The 15,401-nt window shown below is 37.5% G+C and overlaps 2 protein-coding genes across 2 annotated transcripts; both read left to right on the top strand.

Annotated features, from left to right (window-relative positions):
• The first annotated feature begins 1,596 nt into the window (after positions 1-1,596).
• LOC144654775 (tyramine receptor Ser-2-like) lies at positions 1,597-4,703 on the top strand. Its single transcript, XM_078515001.1, has one exon. It carries the CDS (start codon positions 1,695-1,697, stop codon positions 2,982-2,984), a length of 1,290 nt encoding a protein of 429 aa, XP_078371127.1. The 5' UTR covers positions 1,597-1,694; the 3' UTR covers positions 2,985-4,703.
• A 3,846-nt stretch (positions 4,704-8,549) lies between these two features.
• LOC144653426 (diamine oxidase [copper-containing]-like) lies at positions 8,550-12,593 on the top strand. Its single transcript, XM_078513415.1, has one exon. It carries the CDS (start codon positions 9,844-9,846, stop codon positions 12,184-12,186), a length of 2,343 nt encoding a protein of 780 aa, XP_078369541.1. The 5' UTR covers positions 8,550-9,843; the 3' UTR covers positions 12,187-12,593.
• The last annotated feature ends 2,808 nt before the right edge of the window (positions 12,594-15,401 follow it).

Genomic DNA, 15,401 nt, shown 5'->3' with positions numbered 1-15,401 from the left:
GCGTGGAGGCACGATAAAAGGATAAAAACAATACCAGATAATATTTAATCGAATTTAATGAGTGATTTTCACAAACTCGACACAAATTTCAAATTGGATATTACGTCGCATGTGGTTTCCATCCATTTTTCGGTTGGGACTGTGCGCGTCCACGCTAAAACTGATTAAGAGGCAGTTTTACACTTTGTAACGCGATACAATCCTCTTTTTTTTTTTCATGAGGACTTTTTCTTACTCTTAAAAGTTGCTTGCGCCTGCCTTACAATGGTTACTAAGCAACGTGACGTATGCTTTTGACGTGCACCTCTTGGCGTTCTCTTTTCTATGGGCTAGAATAGGAAATTCATCGAGAAGAATTTGCGCGAAGATTTGCCGAAAGTGTCTCTTGGTCGTATGACTGTCATAATCTTTTAATCCATGTGCATAAAACTTGCTGGACGAACAAATGATTCGTGTTAAGCCGTAAGATACTCTAATTTCCTCCTGCCGCCATTCGAAAAATAAGGACTTAACTGAATGTAATTAGGAAAACATGGAAGGCTCATTAAGCAAAGCTGAAAAACAAAGAAACTGCAATGAAAAGTGCATTTTAATTTTAATTATTTATTTTGGGATTATTATCCCTAAAACTATCGAAAATTAAATTATTTTTAAAATTTTCATGTAAATAAGTAGCGACATGAAAATAGGAAAAACTAAAACAAATTAACTGTCTTGGACAACTTAAAGTTAAAGAAATATAAATTATCGATTGCGTTAGCTGATAAACTTGTAAATTTTTTGTCGCTTTTTGTTTGCCATTTAAAAAAGTATGTATTTATAGACTGCAACTGCGTCAAACTTCAATTTATGGCGAGAAAATATGTAAATATTTCAAAGACCAACAAAAGATATTTCAGTGTAAATACACTGAAACCAAATGTTTAGTTGTGACAAGTTTAAATTCGCATGATAAATAGCCTCATGTTACATACAATATTGAACGAAATCTAATTTGATTCTTTTTGTATAATTCTATTTTTACTATATTTCCCTCATTCCCAAATTGTCAGTTGTGAGAGTCTCAGAAGTACCTCGCGTAAAATTGACAGTTATGGTCCTTAAATTTGCGTCTATGTTTACGAAATTTATAAATTGGGTGGGCAGAAGTCGTTTAGGACATTTAAGGGGGCGGAAACTTCTAGACGATCCCTTGGAAACGCAATGCAATTATTTTACAGCATCCTGTCTGCTGAATAGCGCTAATAACTGATTGCATATAATAATAAACATACAAAATTCGTATTTTCCCCGAATTATTTATTATCCTTTGATTGACTTGGAATCAAAATCAACCATATTCAATATTAAAATCTAAATGAAGTTGAACCGTTTCATGAAAATAAAATTGGGGAGATCCAGAATTGCTTCCTTCAGCTGCTCCGCGTACAACACCTCTATTGTTCAACAAAAACTTAAACCTTGTTTGTCGATAGCTTTTTAATCTTGCATTCACTGTAAATTTTAATATTCATGATTCATGCGTGCTGTGTTTACCATAACCCCCATTCGTCTTCGCTGTTCCAAACAATAGTCTTCCAAGCTTCGCCCCATTGTTCACGATAGCTTTATTGCACTAGATTTTAATTGGAAAAGCAATAACTCCACTGAATCAGATGTACTGATGAACTTGGATCATTGACGTGCCAGTCGCCATGAATCACACCGCGAAGCCGTTAAAATCGAAGAGTAACTTCTCTTCACTGGACTACAGAACCACCGCGCAAGTTGTCGCAGAAGTAGGATTAGCTTCCATGATCCTTTCTGCTGCCGCGATGGGAAATTTCTTAATGATGTTGGTCATGTACAAGAAGAAACAACTGCGAACTATACCCAACATATTTGTTCTGAATTTATCTGTAGGAAACTTTCTTCTGGCTGTAACAGTTTTACCCGTGTTCGTATGGACTCTTGAAAAAGGACAGTGGACATTTAGCGCGGCGTTTTGTGAAATTCAGGGATATCAAAACTATCTTTTATTCGCTCTAACTTTATTCACTCTAACAGCGATAAGCTTAAATCGCTATATGCTAATCTGCTATCCCAACAAATACCGAGGAATATTTGACAAGAAGCTAGTGCTGAAGATAATTTGTTGTATTTGGATTTTATGTGTCGTTTGTTGCAGTCCACCTTTGTTTGGATGGGGACATTACAGTTTTAATCCACGCACCGCCTTGTGCCATACCGACAACAGTAGCTATTCGTTTAAAATCACGGCCAATACATTCATGCTCATAGATATTATCATCGTAGTCTTTTGCAACGTAAAAATTGTGAGAACGGTGAATTCTCATCGGAAAAGGATTGCTGTGAAGCAGTCATTTGTTCAAAGTAAAGCTACGTTAGCAGGGGAAAACCAAGGAGCTGCTAATGAAATTGATACGAACAAAAAACATCGTAAGAAACCGTTCAATGACTTCAATTCACTTGGCGCTCGAAAACAAAACAAATGGCGGACAAAAGAGCAGTTGGTACCCAGCGATAATCATTCCGGCATTTTCGCTGTAAGATTTATTTACGTTTCGCAAAAACAGCAAGACGGTGCACTTGAGGAGGAGAAAGACTTCAACACTGTAAACAAACGTGAAGGAGACCAGCTTCAAGGAAGCGGTTATGACGGGTCACACGCTCTCTGCTTTAGCAAGATTACTACAGAGCAAACGATGGAAAGTCAGCAGCAGTTGCAAACTAAAGAGGTTCGCGGGGACGATATTCATATAACACGCATTATCTCGCTTATTGTGTTTGTGTTTTGTTTCTGTTGGCTGCCATGTTTCGTCATGGACAGCATGGACGCGGCAGGCGTTTTCCCGCCAAGAAATGTCCGTATGGCGGGAATTTACTTGATATTTCTGGACAGCGTTGTCGGGCCGTTCATTTACGGAATAAGAAATAGGAAATTAAGGAAAGCTTTTATGGAGGTGTTAAAATGCGACAGTTAATCGGCAGTTTCTTGCAGTCTGTGACATTAGACGTTTGTAAATGTCAGCATTAAAATTAATAGGCGATCAAGGGTCTTTGAGCCAGTTTTTTTTGTTATATTTTTACGGACGTCAATTAACTTTAAGAGGGTAAAGGTTGTGAGTTCATATTAAAATACTTTCAAGTACGCATTGTTTTCTTCAGAATAAAGAACACATAACCGATATCTAATATCGCCCAGGCGGCAAGTCTCACATTTTGTTGTTCCTTAGCAGCTGGTTCAGCTGTCTGAAGGCGGTTTTGTTCTGTGTCTATTAGTTCGTTTATTCAGTCCTGACAAGCCGACAGCGGCTGGTCAACGGCCTCTAAAAAAAATACAAGCTTCTAGAAAGGCCCAAAGTAGTGCACAGTGAACTGAGGCCTTGGCAAAATTTTTAAATTTATTTATTTATTTATACATTTAATTCAGGCTGCTCTTAGAAGCTATGTATAAAAGGAAATTAATCAACATAAAAAAGTGTTTTTTCTTTCTGATATTGTAGCGGTAACAATTTTTGTCTTGCTACGGCTATAAACAAAATATCGTACACAAAGACGAATATAGTCAAAGGCTTTGTTATGTTATGCAAATCTAAAATGGAGGAGAAGATGATCATTCTTGTCAAATGATAAATGGTTCATTAGTCTCTAGTCGGATTCGCGATATCAGCGGAAGGTTGGATTATTTTATCTTGTTTTAGTATCTTTTTCGCTCGTCCAACAACAAAAAAATTCACCCCTCCCTCCCTTAGGTCCTTATGTCACCGTTTTAATTTGATCTTTTTTCTCGTCTGTACTGGGGTGTGGAGTTTATAGCCTTTGCCTAAGTTTCAAACTTAGGCTTGCAGCAAAACATGAGTTTATTTACACATTCCATTTCATATAAATGAAAAGCATTTTCATAAGAAAAACTTAGTACGAAGACTCGTTTTAAAACAGAAGCTAGGAAAGGAAAGTATTCAACAATAACATACAGCTAATTCGTGAAAGGTTGTCGGAAAAAGGCACAAAAGTGCACGCGACAAGGCCGAAAGGTAGTGTGGGTAAAAGTAGAGAGCTGCAGCACGTGCTCAATACTGATAAGATGGCGACATGACAAACGCGAATTTGCATGTTTTCTTTCTCTTCAGCCACGTGGAAACAAGGTACTTTTAGCTACGCTGAATTTTAGAGGAATTTTCGAAACTTAAAGACATGCGACAGAAAAAGTCTTACAGAAAAAGGCCTCCTGAGGGGAAAAACAAAATCTTCACGTGCAAAAAGTACATTTCTTCTAGGCCAATATGCAAAATTCAAGTGAATACCCATGCAGACCACCTTTCGGTCTTGTCGCGTGCACTTTTGCGCTTTTTCCGACAACCTTTCTCGAATTAGCTGTACTCACTAAACACCACTCCAACGAGATACAAATTGCCAGAACGCAATGTAAATAAACCTAACTAGTGTTTCCCTAACTACAAATGAAGCTAATTATTTCTTCAATCAAAGTATTCTCAGGCAAATCGGTCATTAACAAAGAGAAATTGCAAGTCCGATTTAACGGTGTGGGATTATATTTAAGTTCCAACATTTCGGAAGGGACGGCCTTCCTTCTTCAGGGTCTTTCAGAGAATTACTCTAATGGTTAAACGTTACAAATTTTAGATATGGGAAATACGATACAACACGTAAATCACAATACTAGATAAAAAAAACGTTAAAACTTGAAATTTAAAAGGATTAGGAAACATTTACGTTTTAAAATAACAAATAATAAGTATTTGTAGCATACAACTATTGTTTCTTTGCCCTTACATTATATATATATATATATATATATATATATATATATATATATATATATATATATATATAAAATGTTAAAAAGGAAGTAAAATATAAAAAGTAAAAAGCATAAAACGAGTTAAAATATGTGATAAAAATTTAAAATTGAAACATACTAAGGAAAAAACTTTTTTTTAAAAAAAAAGTCTTAACCTGACTAAACTTGAAAAACTTATTAAGACGGAATCCACTAGGAAGTCGAGTAATATTTATTAAAGTTAGACAAAAATCAAGTACCAGAATAATTTAAATCTTATTGCGTTATTTTCTACCCTTAATAAAAGGTAAAGATGTAAGTAATTATCTGTGATAACACCAACAACAATTTCTTATCAGAGTCTGAGAAAATGAATTTCAAAGTTCACAAGGTATAGGCAAAATCTCACGTGTAGCCATTTTGGAAATTCGTCTTAAGCGATTCACTGGAATTCGATGTTTGGTGTTGTTAGAAAAGATTTCTTTTGATAAGATATTTGAAGCAGTAACAAAAAAGTTTGCAATAAGGTGGAAATAATTCTGGTACAACAATTTCTTATCAGAGTCTGAGAAAATGATATTCAAAGTTCACAAGCTATGGGCAAAAGCTCACATCTTTTAAGCGATTCATGGGCCAATTCAGTGGAACTTCGAATTTAGTTTTCGATGTTTGGTGTTGTTAGAAAAGATTTCTTTCGATAAGATATATTTGAAGCAGTAACACAAAAGTTGCAATCAGGTGTAAATAGTTTTGGTACATAATTTTGTCCAATAACTACTCGAAGTCCTGGCGGATTTCCTCTTAATTTGCTTGTCAAACGTATGCTGCGGGGCATAGAGTCCCAAAGCTTTAATCTGAGATCATGCCCTAAGGGGAAAAACGCCTGATCGCAGGTTACAAAGCTTGGGTGCTACTACTTAAACCTTAAACTTTTAGAGTCATTCTCTGTCAGACCATGAAGAAGGAAAGCCGTGTCTTCCGAAACATAATCCCACACTGTTTTATCGACCTTGCAATTTTTCGTCGTTAGTTATTTAGTTATTGCTGATTAGATCCTCTACACTGAGAGGATCGTTTTAAATCGGTCATTGTTCAATCCATATAAAACGTCACGAAGTGTCCAATCTGGATGACTTCCATTGTCGTCCTAAGATTTTAGCAAAGAAAATTTAATATCTAATCAATCAAATGAACTCTCTTATAAGAAAAGGTTTTAAAACGGTTGATTTAATCGTTGATTTTCAATTTAATAGTTGAATTTCAATTCCCTTTATCAAAATCTAACCAATCAAATCACGTGTCCCAAGAGTCACCTTTTCCTCGTGCAAAGGCTCGCAGGGCTACAAGGGACAGCCGACTCTGGGAAAAAAGTATGAATGGATTCTTGGACCTTCTCGTCTCCAGGTCTGCTATAGTCCCCTTAACTAGTTCTAAAGTCCCCGTCGGCTAAGACGGTATCGAGTGGATCTGGGTCCAAGAATGTTTGGGCGCTGCAAGTGTCTGAAGTGTGGTGTTTTTCATAAACGATATAACAAGTGTCACATAAACGTCCCGCACTTACAACCTATTTTTCACGGGCACCCAACAAAAAAATTATACTACAGGTGTTGGAACACCGTTTTTACATTCTAAGTGTCCTTTTTGTGCGAGTTAATGCCTTATTTTTAAACGCTAAGAAAATTGTATCTTTTCGGATACGCTAGCTAGACATTAAAACTTCAGAAACTGATTTAAGGGAACGAAATATTATTACCCAAATTTACAAGCCGCTGTTCCCTTCTCGAATATCGTAGCTGGTCGTTTGTCGTACCCAAAACGACATTTTTCTCTCTCTGGAAACAGCAGGCATTTCTTTCCCATGTCACAAAAGTTTGAGCCAAATATATCTCTAGTTTTTCATCACACTTTAATCCGAAAATCGTAGGCGATTATAGGTCTTCCGAACAGATATTCACCGAAACGGGCTGTTGGGTGCCCCTGATTCTTTAAGAGAGCAATAACCATGAGACAGCCAAAATCTAAATCAAAAATGGAAAATATACTGAGAGTTTCTAAATTTCTTAATGTAACTCCTGTGTAGCCAAATAGTTATTCTTTAAAACAGTGTGTATAAATTAAGCCATACAAATTGTAAGTAATGGTAATTATTGCCAACGAGACAGCCGAGCCAAGAGGTGAGGCTGTCGAGGCGGCAGAATCATAGAGCCGTGTGCGTATGAGTATATAGGCAGAGAAAATCTTAAGTTCTGCGTAAGGGACTTTTTTTTTGACCATATTTGGGTGTAAGTAAACCCCATATTTGGGTTGTATTGTTCTTCCCAACTGGTTCCCAGTCTCTCACTCCTTGCTAGAGAGCAAATGACCAAAATGGCGTCCACGCGGCTCGCTGTTAAAATTTTCAGTGTGGTCATTCATCCCTTTACCGATAAATACACCTTTAGGGAATTATAAATCGAAAGAGAATACCCTACAGAATATTCGACCGCCGAAAAAGTGAACATCAAGGTCTTCAAAGCGATGAAATAATCTTTCGACTTTGGAGTCCTTTGATTTACGATCGAAGAGAGACATGAAAATCAAAAGCGGACTGTTGACTTCAAATAGAGTTTTCTTGACTTATGAGAATGCTGAAGTCGGGTAAATGCTTCCTTTTAGTATTGATTGTGTTTATAGTAATTGTTTGACCGATGATTTATTCCAAATCAAATACCGTTTATATTTTATTTGGCACGCATTTTCGCTTCGCGTAGGAATAACATCAATTCAATGCGACGCTCACTAAAATTACTGCATGTCATACACACAAGAAAGTCAAAAGTTTTTTGCTTCTAACGGCAAATGTAGTGTTAACTTGAATAAAAATTTTGTCTCCAAATAATCCTTGACCGTTCAAGTTTTGTTTTCTGTTCAAATTTTTCAAGTTTTGCGTAACTAAACATGACACTTCGCATGCGAAACTAAAATCGGACTCGTGCATTACTGTCTCTGATTACTGAAAAATATTTTTAAAAAAGCATCTTAGCAGTTTTGATTTTGGGATTTGATTTATAAGAAGTTCCTAAAATGCAACTATCCCTTTTGTGGACGGAAACATTTTAACCATCGCGTGTTGTATTTAAAAAACAGTGATTAAACCTCATTTATTGCCTACATTTTGTGACATTTTAACGTTGAAAAGAATTTAAAGATTTGTCAAGAGTTATCAATCTGTCAAACCCGTAGCCTGCGTAGCAGACATCTGTGTACGTTTTTTAGTGTGTTTAAAAGAGTGCGCGATCGCGAGAATACGCGTGCTGGAAACTACGGCGCCTGCTACGCAGGCTATCAAGCCAGTGTCATTTATGAACACCAGAGAAATAGCACTTTTTTCGCATGTTACCTAAAATACAATTTACCATATCAGTGGTTATTTCAAATATAGTTCTATCAAAAACCATTCAATATCTGTTCTTATGAACAAACATGAGTATTTCGCTCGTTGGCACTTACCGATAGGTACAACTAGTTGTAAGTTATTTAATCCTGTGTGAACTGTATTATTATCAGCAGCACAAAACGAAATCGTATAGAAGTGAAAGTGATTGTAAATGTAATTGTAGTCGTGTTGTAAATGATGTAAGTAGTGATTTTAGTATTGTTATGTAAGTAAGGTAACTGTATTGTAGTGCAAGTAGCTGTGTTGTATAACATTTGTATAATAAGTAGTGTGTAGTAATGAACTGTATTTAGCCTCAGTGTTGTAAGTAGGGTTGGCAAATTCATTTAAAAATAACCATGAGGTAACCTCCTGCTGGCGAAAACTAAATAAATACTTGATGCCTGTATAACGATGAATAACAAAGCAGTTTTTTAATATGTTAGCCATGCGTGAACGCACCCTTCTGTTTAATTTATCTTGAATAAATCAACTTGCACTGAGAAAAACATGAAAAATCGACATGTCGCCATCGACAATTTTGGATTCTCGTGATAAAACGTCGTCATCCAAGCCGGATTAACCGGTTTTCGTACATGTAAAACTTGATTACACTTTGTTGAACATCGTTTGCCATTTGAATGGTTTACATGTTTTCTTCAAAAAACATCGAAGAAAAACAGAATAAATTTCGCACGCCACCGCGAGACGTTTTGTATCTTAGCTACCCCAGAATTAAACCGATAAACTTACAATCTTTTCTCTGTGAATAATCCTTCAAAAACAACAACTGTCCTTAAAGGACAATATAAGAACGAAATCGAGAAAAACACAAAATTATTTCGCTATTTATGTGGCCGCTTTGTTAATGTTTTTGACCGCAAATATCACAACGCAATAAACGCCATGAATATTTCATTAATATTCTGTTACTCGCTGACAGGTATCTAACATGAACGATCACACTGAATTCAAACAATATTACATATTTAAAACATATTCTATTGCAAATAAATATGGCGATCTCTTCACGTGCTCAAGATTTGTCATAATGGAAGCGGTTAAACCTGTTTGAATAAAAAAAAAACATCTTGACAAAATGAAAATAATAATTCTCGACAAAAGCGAACCAAAATAAAATATTAGCTAATATTTACTTATACAGATTTTTACCGCGTGTTTTTTCGCATAATAATCGGTGAACACAAATATTATTTCATTAAGTTTTTCCCATTTCAGTCTTTTTTCTCGATCAAATTTTTTTTCTATAAACAGCTTTGTCATATTGCACAAAAGCGTTAAAAGCTTCCAAGGTAGTCGATTTGAAGTTTCCTTGAGTGAAAATGCAAAACAGTTTTCATTGAATGAAACGGTGACAGATGGTCTTAACAAAAACATGAAAAAGGTGACACGCAACAATAACATGAATATTTAAACATCGAATCGGCGAGATTCTCGCATGTCTTAATCAACCCAATGAAGCTAAATCATGTTGTTGGTCTGAAACGCGTGGAACGGACTAAGCGACCTAATTCGAGCCCGCCATTTATCGCGCGTCACAGGTGTTGACAAAGTTAGATTTTTATCATGGTTTTATACCAAACCTAATGTTCTCGCGATCGCCATGAACAAAGACGGAAGCATCGTCGTTCCCGTTAAATGGAAAATCGCCGTCACAATTCTGGTACTCCTCTGTATTGGGTTACTGATAGCGCTCATCGTGGTAGCGGTTGATTTTGCCCAGTACAAAGAAAAATACCCAAGTGACCTACGAAGCGACACTTGTGCCGATGAAATTCTCAACGAAGGAGAACTCCCGAAGACGCAAGGTATTTTTAATGACCTCTCACGCGAAGAAATAATCGCCGCGAGGGATTTCATGCTAAAACAATCCTCGCTGAAGCTGAAGAGCATCGAGGACGCTTCTGTAAAAGACAACTACATGTACATGATACAACTACACCCTCCCGATAAAGAAGAAGTTCTGGGGTTTTTAGAACAAGGCAAGTCAAAGCCCGCTAGAAAGGCGCTCGTTGTTATTTTCCAAGGTGATGCTAATCTTCCCGTTGTTCAAGAATACATTGTAACATTGAACAACAACAAGGAAATGTCATTCGAAAAACATGGCAACGCTATCCCGTTTAATGTGCGTCCATACGATCAAGTACAGCATAAGGTCATTGAAAAGATCGTGTTAGACGCCACGACAAAAGCGTTTAACGTTTTAAATGAGAGCTATGATGGATACTGCTACCACAACTGCACAAACAAACTTTTGAAGTTTCACCCACAAGGGCCGTTTGGAAAAACAAGCGACGAGCGAGCGACCTGGCTCCAGTTCACCCGCGATCTAGAAGGCGAATCGTTGAACCCAGTTGATTTTCAACTGTACATAGATTTTCGTGGTTCTGACGTTTCCAGATGGGAAATAAAGAAGGTTTATTACAACGGACAACCGTTTAGCACCGTCGACGATCTCGTCTTTCAGTACAACAAGCCGATGGGCATTGTTAAATCATTTATTCCCGCGCCACAAAAACCGTTGTTTTCGTCTTACGAACACCGTGGAATCCCCCATTCCCAGAAAGCAAGGCGCGCTCCACGGATGTTTGAGCCTGATGGAAAGAGATTCAGGGTCAGCGGTCGCCACATTAAGTACATGGATTGGAGCTTCGATTTTCGAATGGATTCCGTTTCGGGTCCTCAACTCTTCGACATTCGTTTCAAAGACAAAAGAATCATCTATGAACTCAGCTTACAGGAAGCTATATCCTTCTACTCTGGTTACTCCCCCTACTTCATGGCGGCTAACTTTGTTTTTGGCGGATGGGCAATGGGATCAAAAACCTTCGAGCTGGTGGGAGGCGTCGACTGCCCAGTAACGTCAAAATTTTTTGACGTTGAACATTTCGTGGACACAGACCATCCGCAAGTTATCAAGAATGCAGTGTGCGTATTTGAAATGGACAGCGGTATTCCCCTTAGGCGCCATTTTGAAACCGATGGCAAAGCTGGATACAGATTTTATGAAGGATTAACCAATCACGTCTTGGTTCTTCGCACAATCACCACAGTACGTAACTACGATAACATCTACGACTTTGTGTTTTATCAGAGTGGTGCGATAGAAGTCAAATCAACTCCCACCGGGTACCTACAAACTGACAATGATAGGCGAGGGTTGGACGACTTGTTTGGACAAGAAATTCACTCTAAGCTGCTTGGCAATTTGCACGACCATATCTTTCATTACAAAGTCGATCTTGATGTCGATGGCCGGTCGAATTCATTTGAAAAGATTGAAATTGACACTGAAGACAAAGCTAATATGTGGCTTCCCCCGCAAAGAAATGTTTTAAAAGTTTTTCGCCCGCAAGAGATGCGACTGGAGACCGACACGGAGTTCAAGACAATTGATTTTGACAAGCCAACCTTTTACAACGTATTTAGCAATAACAAAAACGAGGTTAACTTAAAGAGGGGATATCTAATTCAACCTGTATCGGCAGTAAAACAAGTACTTCCCGAGGACAATTACATGACAAAGATGGCTCCGTGGTCGATATATCCACTTGTTATTACGAGATACAAGAAAACTGAGCGAAGGAGCAGTTCACTTTACAACCAGAACAACCCCACTCAACCAGTTGTCAACTTCCTAAAGTTCTTTCAAGATGTAAACGATGCAATCACTAATCAAGATCTTGTCGCCTGGGTTTCTATTGGCTGTATCGAAATTCCGAGTTCCGAGGATGTCCCGAACGTTGCTTCGGCTGCAAACACTGCAAGGTTCTTTCTTCGGCCGTTCAATTACTTCGACGCAGCTCCTTCTACGAATTCTACCAATGCAGTGTTTATCAAACCGGGTAAAGACAAGACCAATGTGGTTCAAAGTTTCGTGTCGTCTGATGATGAGGTCTGCGTGCCAAGGAAGTATGATATCAACTTGAAAGGAAGTTACGAGTGATCCATCTGAAGTTAGAGGTGCCATCCCGCAGTATCACTTAATTATGGCATAAATATTGCTGGCTGTTAGAGGTGAACCCATAGAGTTTAGAAATGCAGAGAAGTTTAAACCAGCAGCTGGAAGTTAAAGATAAAATAAAAACCGGAAAAAAGATAGCTGGATAGAAAAAAAGCTAAAGATAGAAGCAAAGAAATTCAGACAATGTGTTGTTCGTTGCAGCCCCTCCTCCCTCCCTCCCCCTCCACAGCTTACAGACTATTGATTGATAGTAAATCCAGTAGTCCTGATAGAAACCAGCAGTCTCCTTTTAATTAAAGCAGTGAAACGGTAATGTGACAGGTTGTTCTCGCGATTCGCGCGAAATTAGCTCGTACGCCCAGTTACTAGGCCTTTCTCGATTATGCTAGCATTTTTTTCGGCATTTTTTGGAAAAACGAGCATTTTTTTCTTGAAAAAGAATTGCTAGCATTTTCTGTCATTTTTCACGACTGTGATCCAGATTTCAGCACTCAGAACTCAGAAGGATAAATAATCCTAAAGTTTCACAATTTTGATTACTTAATTTGATTGTTTTCTGTCTGTTTCGACTGTTTGTGCGTTGTGTTACTGTGTTCTCGTGTTGTGTCACTTGTGTGTGTGTTTTTTTATTTTTTTTTAAATAATTTTTTATTTTTTTTTATCTTTTTTTTAAACAAACAATTATTAAGTATCACCTGTTGTTGATATAAGCATATAATGTAAGAGTTTGTATGTTTTGTTTGAAATAAAACAAAGCATTCTTTGGAATTCAACTGGCATTTTTTAAAGAAATCAGGCATTATTTTAGCATTTTTTTGGCTTTATGCGAGAATTTCTAGTAGCATTAAATGCCAGTTTTACTAGCATGATCGAGAAAGGCCTACTAGTTACTTGTCAGAAATATAATGTCAAACAAAGCGTGCCTACAAAGAATAGTTCTCCCTAGCGGCCAAACAACGGCTTTCTCTAAAGAACGTCGCACCGTACCAGCTCGCGTTCCTCAATAGATCATTCTAGCAACACATTGAAACGGGTCCACTTACAAAAGGATTAAATAAACCTATTTGAAAACGCTAGAGCAAGTATCTTGTAGGGATTTGAAAAAAACTCGGCTACTTCGAGGTATTGCCGGCCTGGGGGCGTTCGAGGAGCTTGGGATGAAAATTTTGAAAGGCGCTCGGAAGACTCTTAGCAGGAGCTCAAGTAAAAAATGTGATAAAAAAGGTATTTGACAACTAGGAGAGTAAAGTAATGTATCTAGGTTTAACAATAAGTAGCTTTTCAGTCACAATATTCCGTCTACCAAATGCAGTATGTATGTGACTCTAGGTTTTGGAAACCAACCAAAAATAATTATACTGATTTAAACATTTAAAGTCTTAGTTAAAACTGATATTATATATTCATCAACGTTTCTTAAAAGTGAAACTACTTCTTCTGGATCAAAGTAGAGAAGAATGCATGTAACACACGCAAGCCAATCAGGAAAAACATGCGGGTTTTTTAGCCAATCAAGAGCAAAATTACCTTAAGGTTACTATTTAATTTTTAGCGACTACTAATTTAAGCGATTTTTTATGAGCAAGATTTAGCGACTATTAAATTTAGCAATTTTCCGAAAATTTAAAAAAAAAAACAATTTTGATATATAGCTAAGATGAAAATAAATGTTCAGTTATAGAACAAAGTCACTTAAAAATGTCAGAAAGAACAAAGTGAATTGCAAATGTTAAATAGTCGTCCTCGTCAGAGAAATTAGACATATTTTCCACGATGCCGGTGATCCCAGCTCTCCCAACCGTTCGTAATTGTTGCCCTCATAGTTGCCCTACCTTCTGACGTTGTCGTATAGTTGAAAAAGGCCACTGTATTTAATTTTGTGTTCCTCTGGCGGACGGGGGTATTAAATTAACGCGTATTAAATTTGACTGAGGCAAATTTTAGCGAGTACTAAATTTAGCGATTTTGGCCCAACTCGCTAAAATTAGTAGCCGCTAACAATAGTAACCTTAAGGTACAAGTGCTTACTTTAAGCGAGTTTTCCCGCTTGGCACCGGTTGCATGTTTTGTCTTGTTTTCCCGCGCTTGCATGGCACCCGTTGCGTATTTTTCCCATGCTTGGCACCGATTGCATGTTTTCCCGCGCTTTGCATTAGTTGCAGTGTTCTGTTTGTGTTCTGATAGGTTGGTTGTGTATATTCTCTTTGTGATTGGCTACATGTAGATGTGGCTACTTTGATTTGTTTTTTACGACAGTCATTCCTGGCGGTAAAACTTAGAATATTCAGTTTACTTTTTTTTATCTTGACCTATATTTATGTTCCAAAAAAAAAAAACAAAAAAAAAAAAAACATATATAAAACAATACATACCTATTACTTTAGGAAGGAAATGCTTTTAGCAGGATCACGTACGTATAGGAACTTTTTATAACCAAGGACCCTTGGACGATAATAACAAAAATAGTGGTAATAAAATTAAGATAATAAGTGTTTATCTGGTGTGGACATTTTATCGCTAACTAAATGAAACATAATTTAGCGTACCCTTGATCGACCAGTAAAGTTTTCCCATGTGGGTAACCAAAAACTTATTTCAGACCAAACTATCAACTGAAATTAAATACGAGTATGATTACCCGCATTGGCAGAACTTTACTAGTCGATCAGGGGGTACGTTTATCTGACAGGGGTACGTTTATGTTTCAAATGGTCAAAATCTATATTTATAATGTACCCTATACACTAATTCAGGCCATCACGGCGCACTCAAAATCCATACCCTTTAAGGCCATCCCTATATAGCTGATATAAAGGACTACCTTCTGGGCTCAGACGAATTATCGGTCCATCACTGACGACTTCGGACGAGTTTCCTTCAGCGCGGAGCAGAGCCTCATTCATTTCGGAAAAGCTATAGTCCGGCCATCTTGGAGACGTCATCAGCCACTAAGGAAGAATTCTCTTTCACTTCTAATTCTTATAGTTTTAATTTCGCCCATCTCAATCTAGTCCTCGTCCATCTCTAAGAGTTTTCGGGCGTTCATCTCGAGCGATTCATTCTTTATATCGGAGGAGTTCGTCCCTATCTCAGACGAGTTCGTCTCCATATCGGACGAGTTCGTTTCCATATCGGACGAGTTCGTTTTCATATCGGACGAGTTCGTTTCCATATCGGACGAGTTCGTTTTCATATCG

This window comes from Oculina patagonica, chromosome 5 (assembly GCF_052425735.1).
Source record: "Oculina patagonica isolate OP01 chromosome 5, crgOcupat, whole genome shotgun sequence".
In the NCBI taxonomy this organism is placed as follows: Eukaryota; Metazoa; Cnidaria; class Anthozoa; order Scleractinia; family Oculinidae; genus Oculina; species Oculina patagonica.
Note: the sequence above shows the minus strand (reverse complement) of the source record. Positions and strands in the feature narration are given on the sequence as shown.